Genomic DNA, 22,386 nt, shown 5'->3' with positions numbered 1-22,386 from the left:
AAGTCTTGGGGATGTAATATACATTATGGTCACTATAGTTAAAAATAATGTGTTGTATATTTGAAAGTTGCTAAGACAGAAAATCTTGAAAGTTCTCATCACACACGCAAAATTATAACCATGTGTGGTGATGATGGATGTTAACCAAACTCACTGTGGTAATAAGTTCACATCATATGCATAAATCAAATCATTATATTATTGTACACCTAAAATTAATGCAGTGTTACATATCAATTATATCTGAATAAAAAATAGAAATAGGCCTATTCAGGTTATTTATTTCTCCTTTTTTGAGTTTTGGTATAGTTTGTGTCTTTCAAAGAATTAGTCTATTTCATTATGGTTATCCAGATTTGTGGACATAATATTCCATTATTTTCTTTTTATGTCCATAGGATCAATAATGATGTCCCCTCTTTCTTTTCTGATATAGGAATTTGTGTCCTCTTATTTTTTTGGTTAGCTGGCTAGAGCTTTATAAACTTTACTGATCTTTTTCAAAAAAGTTTCTCAGTTTTTGGTTTCACTGAGTTTCTCTATTGATTTACTGTTTTTTAATTTAATTGCTTTCTGCCCTAATTTTTAAAATTACTTTTCCTCTGATTGCTGTAAGTTTAAATTACTCCTTTCCCTAGTTTCCTAAAGTAGGTGCTTAATTTACTGATTTTAGATCTTTCTTCTTTTCTAATATATGCATTCAATGCTATAAAATTTCCCTCTAAGCATTGCCTTTCCTGCATCCCACAAATTTTGATATGTTGTATTTTCATTTTCACTTAGTTCAACTAATTTTTTAGTTTCTCTTAAGTACTTCTCTTTGACTCATGTGCTATTTAATCTCTAAATATTTTGGGATTTTGTTCAACTATCTTTCTGTTATGGATTTCTAATTTAATTTTTGTGGTCTGAGAGCATACTTTGTATAATTTCAATTTTTAAAAAAAATTTTTGGTGTGTTTTAGGCCCTGAATGTGGTCTATGTTGGAGAATGCTCAATGTGAGCCTAAGAAGAATGTGCACTCTTCTGTTGTTAGATGTATTCTATAAACATCAATTAGTGCAGGTTGATGAATGGTGCTGTTCAGGTCAACTCTATCCTTACTAATATTCTGCTTTCTTGATCTATCAACTACTGAAGGAGGGTGTTGAAATCTCTAACTAAACAATGGATTTGTCCATTTCTCCTTGTAGTTCAATCAGTTTTTGCCTTGTATATGTTGATGCTTCCTGTTAGGCATATACACGTTAAGAATCGTTATTTCCTTTTGGGGGGGTCTCGGTGGCTCAGTCAGTTAGCATCAGAGTCCCAATTTTGGCTCAGGGCATGATCTCATGGTCATGAACTCATGCTTGTGAGATTGAGCCCCACATTGAGCCCCAAGTCAGGCTCCACTATGGGTGTGAAGCCTCCTTAAGATTCTCTCTCTGCCCCTCCCCTACTTATACTCTCTCTAAAAAAAAAAAAAAAAAAAAAAAAGAGTTGTTATGTCCTTTTAAATAACTGAATCTTGGGGCGCATGGGTGGCTCAGTCGGTTGAGCCTCCGACTTTGGCTCAGGTCATGATGTCATTGTTTGTGAGTTCGAGCTCCATGTTGGGCTCTGTGCTCACAGCTCAGAGCCTAGAGCCTGCTTAAGATTCTGTCCCCCTCTCTCTGCCCCTCCTCCACTTGCGCTCTCTTCCTCTCTCTCAAAAATAAACATCAAAAAAAAATTTAAATAACTGAATCTTTTGTCATTATGTAATGCCTCTTTTTCTCCCTGATAATTACATCTTTATTCTTATAAGTGAGTTTTTTGTCAACAACATACAATTGCATCTTGTTTTTTGTTTTGTTTTGTTTTTTATTCATGGTGACAATCTCTGTCTTTTAATTGGTGTATTTAGACCATTCATATTTGATTACTGATATAGTTGGATTAATATCTACCACATTTGTAACTTCTCTGTTGCATAGTGTTTGTTTCTTTCTTTTCCTCTCTGCCTTCTTCCTCTTTTAGACTCTTTGGCTTTAAGTGAGAATTTTATGATTCTATTTTCTCTACTCTATTAGTATATTAATTATATATTTTTTCATTTTTTTATGTTTTTGGTAAGGCTTCTGGTCAATAGTAGGCTATTAGTAGTTATGGTCTTGGAAAGTCAAAAGTTATATGCAGGTTTTCAACTGTGTGTGTGGGGGGGGTGGGGGGGTGGGCAGCATCCCTAACCCTCCTGTTGTTCAAGAGTCAACTGTAGATTGTTACTATTACTGCTTTGAATGAAGAGTTATCTATTAGGTTAAGAATCAGAAAGAAAAGGATTTATTTTATCTTCATTTACTCCTTCTCTGACACTCTTCCATTATCTATGTAGACTTGAGTTTCTGACCTATACAATTTTCCTTCTTTCTGAAGAACTTCTTTTAACATTTCTTGTAGGTCATGTCTCCTGGTGATGAATTCCCTAATCTTTTTGTTTGAGAGAGAAAGTATTTCACTTTCACTTTTGAAGGATAATTTCTCTGGATTTAGAATTCTAGATTGGTGGATTTTTCTTTGAATGCTTTAAATATTTCACTCTATTCTTTTCTTGCATATATGGTTTAAGAAGAAGAATCTGATGAAATTCTTGTTCCTCAGTAGGTAGGGTGTTTTTCTCCCTCTGGCTGTTTTTGAATTTTCCCTTTGTCTTTCTGCAGTATGAATTTGATATGTCCAGGTATAGATTTCTTGGTATTTGTTCTGCTTCTTCTCTGAGTGTCTTAGGTCTGTGGTTTGGTGTCTGTCATTAATTAAACAAAAATTCTTGACCGTTAGCCCTTCAAATATTTCTTCAACAGCTTTATTTCTTTCTTCATTTTGGTATTCCAATATGTGTATATTATGTTTTTTGAAATTGTTCTATGGTTCTTGAATATTCTTGTTTTTTAAAATTCTTTTTTTCTCTTTGCATTTCAATAATATTATTGAATTTTATTGAATATTGAATTATTGAATATTATTATTATATTCAATAATATTATCTTCAAGCTCACTGATTCTTTTCTCAACCACATGTACTTTATTGATAAGCCTACTGAAGGCATTTTTCATTTCTGTTTCAGTTTTCTTTTTACTTTAAGAATTTATTTTTTTCATGGACTTTCCACCTCTTTGCTTGCATCACTTATCTGTTCTTGCATGTTACCTACTTTTTCCATTAGAGCTCTTAGCATCATTAACCATAGTTACTTTAAATTCCTAGTGTGATGATTCCCAAATCACTGCAATGTCTGGGTCCAGTTCTGATGCTTGCTTTGTCTCTTCAGACTGTTTCATTCTCCTTTTAGCATGACTTTTAAATTTTGGTTGAAAGGCAAACATAATGTGTGGGGTAAAAGAACTGAGATAAATAAATCTTTTGTGTTAATTTGCCTGGGGGTTGGGCTGTGATTAATGTTTGCTGTAGGTATCAGAGGCTTCGATTTCCACTAGTATACTTGTTTCTCTCTCTCTCTCTGTCTTTGAGCTTCCATCAAAACTCCTTCTTGTATAGCCTCTGAGGCTTGCAGCTCTTTCAGCTATAATCCACTGTTATACTGGACACCTGCGATGTGGCGGTAAGGCAGGCGGACAGTGCAGGTATTCTATTCTGTGATTAAGTCTCAGTGCTTTTGTGGGCCTCTGTCTCTGTGCCATGATCTTTACAAGTGTCTTTAAACTTTTAGTTTTCCCTTTGGATGAGACAGGAAGGCTAGAGGGGGCTGGAGTGGGTAATTTCTCTTCCCCCACATTGGAGAAGGCTCTGATTTCCATTGCTGTGTCTCTGTGATGGAGAACACTGTGGGTCTAGTTCAGAATGATTACTTTTCCCCTCCCTCTGCCAGAAGCACAAAGGTTTTTTTTGTTTTTTTGTTTTGTTTTTTTCCCCTTGGCTCTACACCATGGGAATCTGGTGGCGTTCCTGGAGCTGGAAACCTAAAAGAATATGAGGAAGTCCCTAAGACTGTGGCCGCCAACAGTTTCTCTCTCACACTAGTCTAAACTCCACTTCCAGCAGTTCTTTGAAGTTACTCCTTACGTGTTTCTAACCATTGTGCGGCTCTTGGAGCTTCTGCTCCCAGTCAGGAGATCTCCGCTGTGATTCCCTGCATTCCCCTGTCTTTCCAGATTTTGGCTGGTGGTTTTCCCACTAACCTTAATTCTCTGATAGATCCGAGAAAACTTATTGACGTTCAGTCTGTCTAGGTTTTTCTTGTGGTAAGATGGGGGTGATGACTTTCAAGCTTTTTACCTGTCAGAGCTACAACCAAAACTCATTCCTATTTTTAAAAATTCCATCACTTGAAATATCAGTGGCTCACTGTGGTTAAATGCGTGGCTGAATTCTTGTAACTAACTCCTAAGCAGGTACTCTTCCCTTTACCATCCTGCCTCTGGTTGCTATTAACACATCTCACAAAATCAGCCTGGGGAACAGTGTGTGCGCAAAGCATATGGCAGAGCAGAGGCTGCGGCAGAAGAAGCAGGTGCACTGCTTTGAAAAAAAACAATACATTGAGATCTTGTAACAGAGAGTGCACATTAACAGCTGAGTGTTGGCTTTAGGTTTACAAAAGCGTTCGGAAAAGGATTCTTTTATTAATAAACTGCTTTCCCTGTGTGTGATTGAAAATTTTAAACTATTATATATTATATCAATATCTTTTGAATGCATTCAGAGTTCAACTCATGGTACTGAACACTCACTACGTATCAGTCACCGTGCTAGAAGTTCTCACGGGGAAACGTTTTTGAATTCTAGTAACTTTGGAGATAGGTTCCCACCTTCAGTGTTTCCATTTTGCAGATTAGGAAAGCATGGTGCAGAGAAGATTTAAGGAGCTTATCCTTGACATGAAAAAAAAAACCCCAAAAAACTAGTGAGGTTGGATTCTAGTCTCCACTCTGCAACTAGTTAGTTATATAACCCTGACTGGGTTTTTTAATCCCTCTGAACTGGATTTCACAAAGGGGATAAAAAATAATTGTCTTCTGGAATAATTTAGATAATGTATAAAAAAACACTTATCACAACTTAATAATAACTAATTTATATGTAAATATTTATATATAGTAATTTATATACAAATCTGTTACTATAGGAATTATAATTAAAATGTTATAAATAATAATGTTACTAATAAACTGATAGAGATTATAAAATTGAATAATAGAAATAAACTGTATTATATGGCCCCTTGTAGAAAAGAGGCAAGAACTTCATGAATCTTATAAATATGTTCAAAACTCTCTGTAGTTCTGCTAGATGTCACATGATCTTAGATGCCAAGAGAAACAATGTAAAAGTTAGGTTTTCCCTGGATGATAAGGCTGTTCAATTCAACATTTGTGGAAACATGTCCTTATCAAATTCCATCCCAAAGATGTTAAATTGAGGGGTGCCTGGATGACTCAGTCGGTTGAGTGTCCAACTCTTCTTGATTTCAGCTCACGTCATGATCTCATAGTTTCGTGAGTTGGAGCCCCACATCGGGCTCTGCACTGGCAGCTCAGAGGCCTGCCTGGGACTCTCCCTCTCTCTCTCTGCCCCTCCCCCATTCTCTCTGTCTCTGTCAAAATAAATAAAAATAAACTTTCAAAACAAAAGATGTTAAATTGAAGAGTATGTCAGGTGCAGGGTTTTTTTGATACAGTTCATGCAGAGTACAATAAGAAAGCTGGAAACTAGTGCTGGAATCAGCTATTATTGCTCTGGAAACCATTTCCAAATTCAATGGTTACAGATTTCACCACGAGTTCCTGAAATGGCTGTGTTCTGATGACTGGCTCTGGCAATGAACTCTTTAGAAGAAATGCAAAGTATGGGGCAAATCTGAGGCAGCAGTATGGGACAGATCAGCCTCACATGCTGGCTCTCAACTTGAGCCAAAGATTGTCAACAGAGACATGCAGGGAAAAGGGGCTACTCCACCCATTCCTTTGGGACAATGCATAATATAGATTGACCAGTGGGCAAAGAAGTAGGAAATATTCTAGAGGGTAACCGTGATTATGAGCTAATCTAGCAGAGTCCCAATAGAGTTACCATGAGACCAAAATCTGTCCTTGACCACTGTGGGCTATCTTCATTTGGGTTCCCGGCTTTGTTAAAGTGCCAGGCAGGATCACTCTAACAGAAGCCACTGGGGTGCCTGAGTGGCTTAGTCGGTTAGGCATCTGACTTGGGCTCATGTCATGATCTCACAGTTCATGAATTTGATCCCTGTGTTGGGCTCTGTGCTGACAGCTCAGAGCCTGGGGCCTGCTTCGGATTCTGTGTCTCCCTCTCTCTCTGCCCCTCCCCCACTCACACTCTGTCTCTGTCTCTCAAAAAATGAATGTTAAAAAAAAAATTAAAAAAAGAGAGGCCACTATCACAGTCATCTGGTCACCTCCAAGGGGATCCTTAGGACCACAGAACCTCTCTTGGTAGCCATAAAATAGAGGACCTGTGTGATAGAAGAACACAGAAACAGCAACTTTGGGGAGAAGTGGGGTGACTAAGGGAGTCCAGTTGTTGGTGAAGGATGGGGTGCAAGTGAAAGTAACAAGCCTGGAAGTTATTCCAGGCAGCACAGCTTATGTAGTGAGCAATAAGAAACAATTTGGGAAGAACCCTCCAGCTAACCAACAGTTGTTGAGCTCAAGGATGTCTGCCTGGGACCAGTGTAGCCTGATTCATTAAGGGTTAGAACCTCCAATGGCAACAAGTCCTTCAAGTGGCCTCTGATCCATGGGCAGGTATATCTGTGGCTAGGTAGAGCCATTGTGTGAGCTCCACATTGACTGATGTGGTGATACACATCTTCAGAGAGTTGACAAAGGGGCAATTTCTTCAAATACAAGACAAGGACATAGTCTTTTTTGGGATAAGCCGCCTCGAAAGTCATCAAATAAAAATGGTGTTGGAGTAGTGGGGTATAATGCAGGTCAGGTGGCTCATAAGGCATTTCCTTTCAAGGGTAGGGGGTTTTCTATGCAAAATCTGTACTTATGTTGCCATGGAAACTGGACATGTTTTAAAATATCTAATCCAGGGATAATTATCAGTTATAAAGGAATTATGGAACAGGGCTATGAATGGTTTCCTTAAGAATTCAGGTTTCTTCTTACTTAAGGACTCCAGAGATTCTGTATATTAGGTTATTTCCATTTTGCAGATAAGAAAACCATGGTTAACATATATTATGGAGGTTTTCTTTTGTATAAGTGAATAACTAATGAAATTTTATTCTAGTCTTTTTCTTTTAAAAACAATTTGTTCAAGTGCAATATAGAGGATGTTTATTAAAAATTTTTTTAAATGTTTATTTTTGAGAGAGAGAGGGGAGAGAAAGAGAGAGAGAGAATGAATGAGTGGGGGAGGGACAGAGAGAGCGGGGACAGAGGATCTGAAGCGGGCTCTGCGCTGACAGCAGAGAGCCTGAGGAGGGGCTTGAACTCCTGAACCTCTAGATCATGACCTGAGCCAAAGTCGGACATGTAACTGACTGAAACACCCAGGTGCCCCAGGGGATGTTTATTTTAATTGACAAGACAGCACTGGCATGGCAGCAAATGTGTTTGCTTAAAAAAAAAAAAAAAAAAGGATGTCCCTTTCTAAATAAAATGTTCAAATTGTCTAAACTTAAACAGTATGCAGAATTCAAAAGGGAATAATTTTTGTGATGGTTAAAAATGAAATACAATAAAATACTGGTCTAAGCCAGCATTTCATACATCACAGATAAGTCTTCTTATACAATGACAAGTCCAAGACCCAGAACCATGTAGTGTTAATTGAGGACTTTCTTCCTGTGCAACATACTCAAATCTAAATGACTGGTTCTCAAATGTGGTCTCAGACCAGTAGCATCAGCACCACCAGAGAACTTGTTAGACATGCAAATTCTTGGGCCCCTATTCAATCCAGGACTTTGGGGGTGGGACCAGGAAATCTGATTAACAAACTGATTCACCTCTCCAGGTGATTCTGATGCACCTTAAAATTTGAGAACCACTGCTCTTAAACATTGCAGTAGGAAGGTCTCAGGTCCAACATGGCCTGAGCTACGATTCTGAGCCCATGAGATGGCAAAGTTCCAGGGGACTTTGCTCGAGTGGGATTAGTGTATGAAAATGGGATCAAACTCTACTGATGAGGTCAGTGCAATGTTGGCATCAACACATTTCCATAGATATGCAAATTATCAATGCCAAGAGAGTTTATTGCTCAAAGTTAGCCTCAATCTTCTGTTTTTGCTATTCCTAATCCTCCTTTTCCTAGGGCATTGGCAGAAGTTGCTATTGCTAAAGGAAAATTGGTTTACTTAAACCAGGGATTCTTGGTCTTGTTACTATTGACATTTTATCGCGAAGAGCTGTCCTGTGCACGTTTAGTGGCCTCTGTGGCCTCTACCCACTACAAGCCAGAAGTAATTCCCATCCTCCTCTCCCTTCCCACTAAGGCGTGACAATCAAAAATGTTTCCAGATGTTGCCAAGTATCGCCTGGGGGCAAGACTACACCTCGGTTGAGAACCGCTGACTGAAACCAAAGCATTTCCTTCAAGGGAGGGATGTGGCAGGAAGAACAGGATTCCAGAAGTCCCCCTGGGGCAACTCACATTGTAGGACCGGCCATGCCTCTGTCTCCACTGTACCAGCACTATCTGGGCGATGACCAGTGCGCAGAGGAAGATCAAGATCATCTCCACGTGCATGGACTCATGGCCCCGGTGCATCTTGTACATCCTTTCCTGCTGCAGGCTGGAACCAGCAAATGAGGTCATCTGAAAAAGGCCTCAACCCTTGCACAGTATATTTAGGAAAAAAAAAAAAAGTTTGGGCTCATAGAAAGCAATTGGAGGTTTCAAATGTAGGGGGTTTTAAGCTTTGATTATAGTTTTCCTGGTTGTTTTTTTTAAGTAAAAACAATTTTTTTTTAATTTTTCCTTTTCTCCCAGGCTTGAGGAGGGGGCAATGGAGAGGAGGAACCTGAGTTCATCAGGGATACTGATTCCTCTCAGCCCTTAGCTTGCCTGTGTGGTTTTGGCCTCAGCCTTGTCCTTTCCAGTTAAGGGATGGGGCTGAAAAAATCACTGATGGGCTCTGGACAGACCTGCATACCAGTCCCATCGCCACACAGACTTGTGAAAGTGACTCATCCTCTCTGCAGCTCAGTTGCCTCCTTGCAAACTTAAAATAATGGCCCCTCGGTACTTCACAAGATTGTTCTCGAACTGCAAACCCCATGTTATTTTATTTGTTCTTAAATAAGGAATAATAATTATTATTAGATTATAATAAACTATGTAATATATTATATAACATATAATCTATAGATTATTATATTAGATTAAATAATATGAAATTTCCATTTTCGAAAGTCAAAATAGTAAAATATGGTAATTTCAAGTAATTTTTAATATTTTGAAGTAAAAGGATATCCTGCAGATGGTGCTAATGGAGGGAATGTTATCCAAAGGCCTCCAGAAAACTCCTGAGTGAGCCGTATAATTTTTTTTTTTTTCATTATAAGGAGAAAGAGGAAGCCTAAGTATTATCTTAGGCGGGCATATTTAGATGATGGCTGAATGTTTCAGTTTTTAGTTGGACTCTTGGTTTTGCATAACGGTAGAGAAAACACTGTAACAGTATGTCATCTGGTTTAACTTCCTATAGCAGAAGTGGCTTCAAAGAAAGCTTAGAGCAGTGGATCTTGATGTTGCTGTAAATTGGAAATCACTGGGGAGTTTTAAAAGTCTCAATGTCCAAGCTGTGGCCAGATCAATTAAATGACCATTTCTGTGTGCTATGGGCTGAACTGTGGGCTTCCCCACATTCATATGTTAAAGTCCTACCCCCCCTTCCCCACCAGTTACCTTAGAAGGTGACTGTATTTGGAGATAGGAACTTTAAGGAATAAGGTTAAATGCTGTCACTGGGTGGGGCCTAATCCAATCTGACTGGTGTCCTTAGAAGGAGATCCGATTATAAACTCACACAGAGGGAAAACCATATGAAGATGCAGTGAGAAGGCGGCCATCTGCAAGCCAAGGAGAAGTGTCAGGAGACCCAAATGTGCTGACACCTTGATCTGGGACTTCTTGCCCCCAGAACTGTGAGGAAGTAAATTTCTGTTTAAACCACCTGGTCTGTGGTACTTGTTATGGTAGTTCAAGTTCCCAATGTGATTTTAAGATGCAGCCAAGATTGAGAATCACTGGGCTAGAGGAAGAGAGAGCAGTCCAGGGTCAAGATTAGGGCAACAGGGAAAATTATGAATGTTGCCAATCAAGTACTTTATAAATAGTGGTTAGCATTATCTTTCATCCCCAGCGGGGCACCACGAGTCACAAAATCTCTTGAAGTTTCTTTCCACTTATGACTAGATATGGTGTGAATTTAGTGTGCACATCAGAAAACACTGCAGAGCTGTGTCTGGGTGGCTCCGTTAAGCGTCTCTTGATTTCGGCTCAGGTCGTGATCTCACAGTTTTGTGAGTTTGAACCCCGAGTCAGGCTCTGTGCTGACAGTGTGGAGCCTGCTTGGGATTCTCTCTCTTTCTCTTCCCACCCCCCCCCCCCCATGCTCTCTCAAAATAAATAAATAAACTTAAAGAAAACCCCACAAACACTGCAGGGTAATACTCTGTGCCATAAGATTGTAGCCTTTTAAAGGCACCCCTTGGGTATGTGGGTTGGGTTCTTCCCCCTTTACTAATAATTTATTTTTTTAAATTTTTTAATATTTATTTACATTGAGAGAGAGAGAGCAGGGGAGGGGCAGAGAGAGAAAGAATCCCAAGCAGGCTATACTGCCAGCAGAGAGCCTGATGCAGGGCTTGAACTCACACGAAACATGAGATCATGACCTGAGGCCAAATCAAGAGTTGGACGCTTAACCTTATGGGAATGAGCCATCCAGGAGCCCCTTTACCATAACTTCTACAGCTACTCTAACGAGTAGAGAAGTACTAGGTGCCTCAGAAAAGGGCACTGAGGGTGCCCCCTGCTGGAGGACGTGTAGAAATGATCCTGTAGAGCCTAGTAAATCTTACCTGAGGTCAGCCTCTTTGAGATGGAATCTTAGAACGTTAATGCTGGAAGGTACATTAGATGTACTGAAACCCCTACACTCATCAAATGAAGAAGATGAAGTCCCTATCAGATAAACAACCTGAATAAAATTACATTGGTAATAGTCTTTGTGTTGGAAGCGAACTTAAGAAACACAAATGATTTCCAGAAGCTCATTAAAAAATACACTTGCTCCTCTGAAGAAATGGGAAGTGAAGAAAAATAAAGGGGTACAAGAACTTATAGTTTTTACAGGCACAACAGCAAAATAACTATTTAATATTCTATTTAATGAAAAGACTTTCAACTTAGGCCATGTAGATAGCAGAGTGAATTTATCATCAGCCTAAAATAAGACTTGCATGGATATAAAACAAAATATGCTTTGTGACATTCATCTATTATATATATAATTATATATAATGAAAACACTCATTATATCCTTATAGATAATGAAAACATCTCAAAATAACCTATGTGGATGTACTTTGAAGGTATCAAGTAGTATGCAAATGTAATAAGTATTTCCTATTTTGATTAGGAATACATTCATAATTGATTACCATAATGCAAAAAAGGAGGAACTTTTCATTTTTCATTTTTTTTGGTGCCCACAGGGCCCTACTGGCCCCATAGTAAGTACCAGAACACAGGAGAAATAGCATATAAAGAAAACCAGATGTATCTTGTGCCTATAATAAATACTAACTTGACACTGTCCTATGTTGAAGGACATATAAACCCAGCTTTGTGGGACTGCATGAATCACACTGTAGGAAACAGATGAAATCCTTGCGGTTTGGTTTATCCTATCTTTGTGCATGCATGCTAAACTAACCCACCTTCTGTGCCCCGAGAAATTTACAAATAAATGATGGCTTTGTTTGATTTCTCAAACTGTTAAGGTGGAAATGTAATTTTTAGTTAAAATGTAAGTTTAAACAATTAAAAAAATTCTAATCACTTACTTCCATTCATCATCCGCAGAAAGCTTTGTGTGAGAGATCTGAAAAAAACAAAAAGAGCCCTTCTCAAAACTTCTTCATTTTTTCAGCTTGTATTTTACAGCATAACATGGGAAACTCAAGCCATGAAAAACAGTGATGTTTCCTAGTACTACAATAACTTAGGATGAAAACCCTAATAGAATATTTGCTTACTGAACTAAGACACACACACACACACACCAAAAGAGTAATTAAGTTACTGTTAATAAATATTTGATCCTGCTCCTGTCAGAGAATCAGATGAGCCTCCATTCCTGTAGTTTATTTGGCAATTCAGTCGAGGTTGTAGACAGTGGCCTCCCAATAAGCAGTGTCCCCTTGGCTTTTGGGATATGATATGTAAATCCTGTTGCTGGTGTCTTAAATGATGCCAATGAGTAAATATCACCAAGTTCAAGGTTTTAGAGACCGAGCTGACCAGAGGCTCGACTTGTTTGGGGCATCTTTTGTGTCCTCCTGTTAATTTAATTTAAAGCCTGGCCCCAGGGAAGAGGGTAATCTGGCCTTGCCCTTGCAGACTGAGTTTGAGAACACAGAGACCAGGAAGTGTTTTCGAATGACCTACAGATTGTAGGCACATGCTGCCTTCCCTTGATCACTACTAATCTATTACATTTGGTCATTTGAAACCTTTAAGGCAATCCTTGGAACGACATAATCTTAAACTTTTATGGAGAGCACAGACAGCTTAATCCCTAGTCCTATATGTTAAAAGCTAAAATCCCCAATGACAGCAAAGAAGGGAATGCAAATAAGACATTTGTTACACAAATCTGATATTAAGTAGGTGTTTTTTCTATATGTTTTATTCAAATGGCACCAGCAAATCTGACACATGGAATAAAAAAATAATGCCATCCATTCAATCTAGGATTTCTCTGACTTGGGGTAAACAGGTTTCATAATAAAATCTGTGCTTCTGCCACAAGATTGAGGGGTTCCCTTAGAAGAGAGAATAACACAGCTAAGTACAGGCTTAGGCAGTATTTGCACAATGCCAGGACTTGCCAGATAATGCCAGGAAGGAGGATAATGCCAGGAAAGAGGAAATGGGTGAAGTAGCAGGTGATGCTGGCAGCTTCTCTATGGTTCCCTGCTTCTGGGTGATCCCATCAGGTGGTCCCTGCTATTCAAATGGTGGTCAGAACAACTGGAGAGCCTCAGGAGGTCCACTGAGAGGGCTAGTTGAATCTTTAGACCCCAGGGTTTCCCCAGCCCCATCTTCTCTTAGGCAAAGTGAGGTATCTGGCTTGGGGCTGGGCTGGGGCAGGCAGAGACAGTAGGGGGAAAAGGCACAGTGCTTGTGCATTCACTCCAGCCCTGGATGTGTCCATTTACTGTGCCTCTCTCTCCCACAACCCTTCACCCCACATCTGGGGCCAACAGGGAGTCAATGGGGCACAATCACTTTATTACTGTGGGCAGAGGACCCTGGGTGCCTATGGGTTGGGGGTTGGGGGTTGGGACACATGGGGTGGGTTGGGAGGTGGCCCTTGCAGTCTCCTGCTTCTGGCTATCCCCCCATTGCAGGGCTGAGGGCAAGAAGCAGCATCCCTGGGGTTGGGGAGAATAAGGCCCTCTGAGCACTGGGATCTTCCAGGAGCATGAGGACATTACTGCTCGTTGCTGAGCTCCTGCCTACCACCTGCCAGGAGAGTCTACCATTGGTTTCTGAGAACAGCTGAAAGTTGTTGCCTCTGGGGAGTGAAAATCAAGAATGGGGAAGATGGAGTGGTGATGGGGTCCCACTTAAGTCTTGTAGAACTCTTTGACTCTTTAAATTGTGGATATACAGAATTTTAATAAAAATTAACATGAAAAAGAAAACATTTCCATAAGATAGTTTTCACTTAAAAGTATGACAAGGAACTCCGATGATACAAATGTTATTCCTCTTAATTAAGTTGCTGAGTTCCCTACATCTTGTATCCTGATCTTTTGCCTTTGTTTCTCTCTTCTTTTCAGCTTCATTATTTTCCATAATTTTATCTTCTATATCACTGATTTGCTGCTCTGCTTCATTCATCCTCACCATCATGGCATTCATTTGAGATTGCATCTTGGTTATAGCATTTTTAATTTCAGCCTGACTAGATTTTAGTTCTTTTATCTCTGCAGAAAAGGACTCTCTGGTGTCTTCTACGCTTTTTTCAACCCCAGTTAGAATTCTTATAATCGTGGCTTTAAATTCTAGTTGAGACATCTTAATTATATCTGTGTTGATTAAATCCCTTGCCATCATTTCTTCCTGTTCTTTCTTTTGGGGTGAATTCCTCTGTCTTGTAATTTTGGAGGAAGAAAAAATAATGAAATAAAATAAAAATAAAATAGAAAACAAACATTAAATAAAGGAAGCTAGATCCTCACTATGTTTTGGTTTGAGAGTTAAAAGAAGCTTGGTAGAAGAGAGAAAAAAGAGAAAAGAAAAAAAATTAAAAGAAGAAATTAAAAATTAAAAAAATGAAATAATTAAATAGAATAAAATAAAAGAATAAAATTAAAAATTTGCTCTTTCTGTATTTAAGAAAAAAAAAAAGAAAATAAAGAAAAAACCCAACATAAAGAAAAACAGAAGCAAAGAAAATGAATAAACAAATGAACAAACAAAAAGAAACCCAAATGAAGCTCAATCCAGTTTCCCACAGAAACTCTGCAGCACAAAATGATCCATATACTAAGTGGGTGGAAGAGATCTGTGCTTGTCTTCTGGGGGAGAGACCTGCTGCTCTGCTTCTCAGGCTGATTTTTCCTAGTGGAGATGATACAATACTCTATGTGGAAAACCCAAAAGACCACCAAAAAATTGCTAGAATTGATCCATGAATTCAGCAAAGTCACAGTATATAAAATCAATGTCTAGAAATCTGTTGCATTTCTATATACCAATAATGAAGCAGCAGAAAGAGAAATCAAGGAATTGATCCATTTATAACTGTACCAAAAACCATATGATACCTAGAAATAAACCTAACCAAAGAGGTAAACGATCTGTATGCTAAAAACTACAGAAAGCTTATGAAAGAAATTGAAGAAGACACAAAAAAAATGGAAAAACATTTCATGCTCACAGATGGGAGGAAGAAACTTTTTTTAAAAAATATTTACTTATTTATGGGGGGGAGGGGCACAGAGAGAGAGAGGGAGTGAATCTTAAGCAGGCTCCATGCTCAGCGCAGAGCCAGACACAGGGCTCAATCCCACGACTGTGAGATCATGACCTGTGCCAAAATCAAGAGTCGGACGCCTAACTGACTGAGCCATACAGGTAGGTGTCCCAAGAACAAACACTGTTAAAATGTCCATACCACCCAAAGCAATCTACACATTCAACGCAATCCCTATCAAAATAACACCATAATTCTTTATAGAGGTAGAAAAAAGTACTCTAAAATTTGTATGCAACCAGAAAAGACTTTGAATAGCCAAAGTAATGTTGAAAAAGAAAACCAAAGCTGGAAGCAATCACAATCCCGGACTTCAAGCTGTATTACAAAGCTGTAATCATCAAGATGGTATGGTACTGGCACAAGAACAAACACATAGATCAATGGAACAGAATAGAGGACTCAGAAATGGACGCACAACTATATGGCCAACTAATCTTTGACAAAGCAGGAAAGAACATCCAATGGAAAAAAGATAGTCTCTTCAGCAAATGGTTCTGGGAAAACTGGACAGCAACATGCAAAAGATTCATTTTTTCTTACACTATACAATAAATTCAAAATGGATGAAAGACCTTAATGTAAGACAGGAAACCATCAAAATCCTAGAGGAGAACACAGGCAGCAACTTCTTTGACCTTGGCTGCGGCAACTTCTTACTAGACATGTCTTTGGAGGCAAGGGAGACAAAAGTAAAAATGAACTACTGGGACCTTATCAAGATAAAAAGCTTCTGCACAGTGAAGGAAACAATCAACAAAACTAAAAGGCAACCAACAGAATGGGAGAAGATATTTGCAAATGACATATCTCATAAAAGGTTAGTATCCAAAATCTATAGAGAACTTACCAAACTCAACACCCAAAAAACAAATAATCCAGTGAAAAAATGGGAAGACATGAATAGACACTTTTTCAAAGAAAACATCTAGCTGGCTAATAGACACATGAAAAGATGCTCAACATCACTTATCATCATGGAAATACAAAAAAAAAAAAAAAACACAATGAAATACCACCTCACACACGTCAGAACGGCTAAAATTAACAACTCAGGCAACAACAGATGTTGGCGAAGTTGCAGAGAAAGGGGAACCCTTTGGCACTGTTGGTGGAAATGCAAACTGGTGCAACCACTCTGGAAAATAGTATGGAGGTTCCTCTAAAAGTTAAAAATAGAGCTACCCTATGACCCAACAATTGTACTACTATTTATCCAAAAGATACAAAAATGCTGATTTGAAGGGGCATATGCACCCCAATGTTTATAGCAGCGCTATTAACAATTGCCAAATTATGGAAAGAGCCCAAATGTCCGTTGACCAATGAATGGAAAAAGATGTGGTATATGTATACAATGGAATATCCCTTGGTGATGAAAAAGAATGAAATCTTGCCATTTGCAACCACGTGGATGAACTAGAGTGTATGATGCTAAGTGACATAAGTTAGTCAGAGAAAGACAAATATCATATGATTTCACTCAAATGTGGGACTTAAGAAACAAAACAGATGAACATAGGGGAAGGGAAGGAAAAATAAGATAAAAACAGACAGAGAGACAAACCATAAGAGACTCTTAATATAGAGAACGAACAGGGTTGCTGGAAGGGAGGTGAGTGGGGGGATGGGCTTAAATGGGTGATGGGCATTAAGGAGGGCACTTCTTGGGATGACCATTGGGTGTTATATGTAAGTGATGAATAACTAAATTCTACCACTACTGCACTATATGTTAACTAGTGCTGATGAGGAAAACTGGCCTTCTCATGCCCTTCAGGTGTGTTGTGTACATTAAAACAGTTTCTCCAGAAAGAAATTTGGCAAGACATGTCAAAATCTAAAGTGTTTGTTTATTCTATGTAGAATAGTGTAAGAATAATCTCTCACAAAATGAAGAGACAAATACACAGGGAAAGATGACACAGGTGTTTACATAGTTTTATTTATAATATTGAGAAATTGGCAACAATCTATGTGTCAACCCATGGGGGATTGGTTAATGAGTTATGATATATCTATAACAAAGGAAATCAATTGGCTCTTTAAAATGATCATGCAGATCCATATTTATTGACATAGAAATATTTCCATGACATATTTTAAGAGAAAAAGCATGCTTTGAAAACAGTTGTATAAAATATAAGCCTATTAATGTAAATATACAGTTACATAGAATAAAGAAACATCCAGAAGAAAGAGATATCCAGAGCAGTCACCAAAATGCTAACAGGAATGATCCATGGGTGCTGGTGTGTATTGGAATATTTACTCCTTTTTTATATTTGTTCATATTGAATATATTCTGCATGAACATATGTCATTTAATTTTTTTTTTTTTTTTGGATGTTTATTTTTGAGAGAGAGAGCACAAGCAGGGGAGTGGCAAAGAGAGGGAGGGAGACACAGAACCCAAGCAGGCTCCAGACTCCAAGTTGTCAGCATAGAGCCCAACACAGGTCTTGAACCCACGACTCCAGAGATAATGACCTGAGCCGAAGTCAGATGCTTAACCGACTGAGCCACCCATGTGTCCCTGAATATATGTCACTTAAAAAAGAATTGAAGATGTCATTTTGATTCTGCTTCTCCTTTCCCCTCCCTCCTTGTCTATCAATTGCCAAGTCTTTTTTCCCTGCAGGACATTCCTGTTTACCTCTCTTCCCCTTTAACTCCCTTCTGAGCTTCAGATTCTTGTATCCAAATGCCTTCTACGTATCTCCACTTGGATGTCCCTCAGACACACAAGCTCAAGCTGCCCCAAACTGAGCATAGTAATTTCCCTCCAACCTGGTTCCATCCCAGTGCCCCCCTCTCACTCAGTAGCTCTACATCCCACCTAACCAGTTGTTCAAAACAGAAATATGGGATGCCATTCTTGACCTTAATCCTCCACTTCCAACCCAGTAGCCTCCTGCAGACCTTACCCAAATACTTGGCGAACCACTTCTTTCCACCTCAATGGCCTCTACGCCTACCATTATTCCTTCATTCAACAAACATCTATTGATTACATCCTGGGTACCAGGCACTGGGGTAAGAGCTGCCATACCATAAAGGTGAATAAGATACAAGTTTCCTGTCCTTGAATTGGGCCTTGTGCTCTAGAGAAAGTGTGGACAATAAACAAGTAAAGAAAACAATGACCTAATGTGGTAAATTCTATGAAGAAGCTAAACAGAATGTGTGATAAAGAATAACCAGCATGGGGAGAGGCTGTTACTCATTAGACCGGTTGGCAAGGCCTCCCTGAGCCTGAGGACGGATCCAACCTGGTGTGCAGAGGGTTCTCTTCTTCCAGGGGGGCTCCTACCTCCACTCCTTTTCTCCCTTCAAACAGTGAGGGTGACCCAATGAAAAGCAAACTGATCACATTTGTTCCCCCGCTCAAAACACAAGTGGCTGCCCTTGACACTAACACAGCTCCTGTGGCCCTTTCCAGCTTCTTTTCTTTCCACTGCCCCTGCACAGCCTCTGCTCCAGCCAAGCAGAACTTTTCTGTCCCCTGAATGCTTTTCTTCCACCTTTTTTTTTTTTTTTTTTTTTTGCTTTTCAAACCCCCTTTGGGGATGCCCTGGACTCTGCTTCCTCCAAGAGCCTTTTGGGTTAGGCCTCTCCAGTGGGTCCATTGTCCACTGAACATTGTTACCCCATGGCATGGTCATCGGTGATTTATTACTTGTCTTACTCCACCACTGAATACTCCCTGTCTGGTAGCATCGCACACTCAATCCATACACAGTTGACTTTTGAACAATGCAGGGGTTAGGAGCACCAATCCCCCCACAGTCAAAAATCTGTGTCAAACTTTTGACTCCCTGGGACTTTACTACTAATAGCCTACTGTTGACTAGAAGCCTGAGCAATAACATAAATAGCCGATCAACACATATTCTGGATGTTATATGTATTGTATACTGTATTCAAACAAGAAAGTAAGGTAGAGAAAAACATGTTATTAAGAAAATCGTAAGGAAAAATGCATTTGGAGTACTGCCCTGTAAGTAATCTGTGTGTAAGTGGATCTGTGCAGTTCAATCCTGTGCTGTTAAAGGGCTAACTGTATTTGAAAACTGCCTCCCTCTCAGTGCCAGCCCTCATCGTTTCTTACCTCAGCTGCTGCCTCCAAATTAGTTTCCCCACTTTCAACTCTTCACAAAAATCCATCTGTTAGAGAAATATCGCTAAAATGAGTGGCAAAACCAGAACAGTAAACTCAAACTACTGCTATCCCTGGGACGTATGTGAGCAGGAGCTAAGGATGTTAGGCTTGGAGAGCTGTGTTCAGTGATATGGAATCCATATCACTGGGCAAGGACAAAGCTTCCACGGATGGAGCGGTAGGGAGGGGCTGTGTCTGGCCTTCTCCAAGGTAGAGAACAGTGTTGAGGCAGAGATGGGTCCTCTGGGGAAATCAAAGCCTGCAAAGCAGGCCTCAGACAAGCAGAAAAGAGAACTGCCAAGTCCATGCTGTCTACTTTCTTGCACCCTAACTTTGAGGAGTCTCAGGAGCACGCAGGGTGTAGCTGGCTTCCTAGGCCACAGGGAGAAGGAGGATGGGGAATAGGGAGGGGGTGTTTGGCACAAAGAGGTACACAGGGAGCTGGGCAGACTAGAGTCCCAGATCATGAGGTTATATGTTTATTATTTATTCACTTATTTGTCCAATAAACATTTCCCGAGGCCCTGCCATTTGCCAGACTCTGTGCTTCGTTCTGGAAGTACAGTAGCCAGCAAAGCAGAACAAGGGGGGGATTAAGGGACAAGCTCTGAGTTGCTCCCAGGACAGAGTTAACAGGGGACCACACCTCCTGAGGGCAGTGGGCAAGGCAGCTATGGCACCCTTAAGGGAGAGCAAACATCAGCTGCAGAAGTGACTCTGCCAGTCTTCTGCCCTTCCCAGCACGCAGACTTCTTCTTCCATAACGCTCTGTGAACGATCTGATCTGGGTTTGAAGCCAGCAAGTAAGTCATGGAGTTCCCTTATAGCTTCCCCATGTTAGAGAATAAATCTCCAATGCATAGCATGATACAAAACTTGCCATAACCCAGCTTTCTCTTCCTACAAGCCTTCATGAACCCTGGATTTCTGCCAGGGTCATAGTGAATATCCACTCCCACCCCCACCTTTCTCCATGGTCATCTCCTACCCCCCACCCCCCAATTTTTTTCACCTCCAAGTAATTTGGTATTCCCATTTCCTGCATGGAGAATTCTCATTTCCTCTCATGGCCACATGGAATCTCACCCATCCCCCTGAGGCCCAGCTGAAAAGCCCAGCCACCCCCATTCGCCCAGTCAGCCTTGCCCACCCTCCCTACCAGAAGCAATTCCTCGCTTCCTAGAAATCCTACAAAACTTCACTTGAACAGTAATTTCTTTGGGGACAGTAATTTCTTCCTACCCTCTATGAGTTATTTTGTCCTTGTTATACTGGGATGTGAGTTCCCAGAGGAAAGGTCTACCTCTAACTGTATCCCCCCGTATCCTAGGAGGAGCACAGTTCCTGCTATGTGATCATGGCCTAAGAATCATCTATAAATGAAAAATAGTAGTGACGGGGTTTGAAATCACATGGGAAACCTAGAGGGGATAGCTAGCCTACAGATTCTCAAAGCTTGAGCATCAGCACCTCCTGGGAAATAGTCTGACTTGCAAAATGATGAGGCATTATCCCAGAGGTCAAGAATTAAAAACCCTGGGGGCAGAGTCCAACCATCTGCTTTTTACCTAGCTTTCAGAGTGTTTCTGATGCTCGCTGCAGTTTGAGAACCATACAGTCAAGCCTGATGTACACCCAGCACCCTTCGGCTGTCCTCTTCCTTCACCTGGGCCCTGGGGCTTCTGTCGGGGAGCTGGAAGGAGAGAGGGGCAACCAGCACTGAAAGCAGGGAATGGACAGGGATGAGTCGGATAAAGCTCATTCTGGAGGAGACGGAGTGGGGGAGGCGGGGTAAGGGAGGGGAAAACGAGGAGTAGGGGATGAGAAGGGAGAGGAGCGGGAGAGGGAGAGAGAAATGGAGAGGAGTTCGGCTCCCGTGGGAGGCGACGCCACGAGCACCTTCCAGAAAGGTCATCCGTGCCGCGGCGGGGGACTCGGAGACCAGTCCGTGCGGCCACCCTGCCCCCGCGTGAGCCTAGGCACCCTGGCCCCGTGTCCCCCCGCCTGCGCCCGGCGCCCGGTACCTGCTCGTGCTGGGGAGGCGCCTCCAGCCCCGGCGCCGCCTCGCGCACCGCGGCCCCCGCGGCCCCCGCGGCCCCCGCGGCCATGCCTCCGCCGCGGCGGCTCCAGAGCCCCGCAGGCCGGGGAGGGTCTCCGGGAGGCCGCTGGGGGACGCCCTTTCCGGCGCGAGCGCCGGGTGCCATCTGAGCCTGCGGCGGCCCCACCCCGGGCCGTGCGCCTCCCCTCCGCCCTGCGCCCGAGTCCCACCCTCCTCCTAGCTGAGGAGACCCTTTGGGGATCTTCCCCTCTACAGACAAGCAGCGGTCGGCCATCGCGGCTCGTACAACAACCTGCGCCCGGCCCTGTGGGCTGGATAGGGGCCGGCGGTTTTATCACCAGGACGCAGGGCTGGAGGCCGGCTCGGAAGTAGGTAGGAAGAGATGTGGGGCGTACGGAGAGTGAGAAATGGAGGTGAGAGAGGGAGCGAGGGGTCGTTTTCTCCTCCGCCCTTTTCCTCAGAAGCCTTCACCCGAAGGCGGGAGTTCAGGTGGCTGTCCAAATCCTGGGAGACCAGGAGCCAGCTACACCCTATGTGTTCCCGAGACTCCTCAACCTCTGTTGCATCTCCAGTGGCGTTCCTGTCCCAGGGCCCATAGCCCCTTCTTTCCTCTTATCTGCAGTTTTAATAATTTGGACAGGTCCCTGGTGAAGTCACACCTAGCACCTCCAAAGATGATGGCGGGGGGGTGGGGGGGGGAGCGGGAAGAGAGAAGATGGAGCCTCTAGGCCGGGGTGCATTTCCCCCTGAGAAATCATTCCCAGCTTGCCTTTGTCCCCCCCACCTTCAGGGGTGTTCTCCTTGACCTCAGCAATAGGCCTGAGCCTGCACTTACGGCCCAGAAAAGGCTGGAACATTTGGGGAAGCTTTTAGGAATGCATTGGTGTTAATGGGGGGCAATAGACAAAAAGGGAACAGGTAAGTAGGCAGT

At 41.4% G+C, this 22,386-nt stretch overlaps 1 protein-coding gene across 2 annotated transcripts in view; it reads right to left on the bottom strand.

Annotated features, from left to right (window-relative positions):
• The window catches only part of RNF175 (ring finger protein 175), a 51,296-nt gene extending 29,681 nt beyond the window's left edge, over positions 1-21,615 (bottom strand). For both annotated transcript variants that reach the window (XM_027067635.2, XM_027067641.2), the window contains exons 1-3: positions 21,421-21,615; positions 12,032-12,069; positions 8,610-8,751 (exon numbers count right to left, since the gene is read on the bottom strand). In XM_027067635.2, coding sequence (XP_026923436.2) covers positions 8,610-8,751; positions 12,032-12,069; positions 21,421-21,600 — 360 coding nt within the window. In that variant the 5' untranslated portion in view covers positions 21,601-21,615. The remainder of the gene's footprint in view (positions 1-8,609; positions 8,752-12,031; positions 12,070-21,420) is intronic.
• Between the last annotated feature and the right edge of the window lie 771 nt (positions 21,616-22,386).

The sequence above is a fragment of the Acinonyx jubatus genome, chromosome B1 (assembly GCF_027475565.1).
Source record: "Acinonyx jubatus isolate Ajub_Pintada_27869175 chromosome B1, VMU_Ajub_asm_v1.0, whole genome shotgun sequence".
Lineage (NCBI taxonomy): Eukaryota > Metazoa > Chordata > Mammalia > Carnivora > Felidae > Acinonyx > Acinonyx jubatus.
Note: the sequence above shows the minus strand (reverse complement) of the source record. Positions and strands in the feature narration are given on the sequence as shown.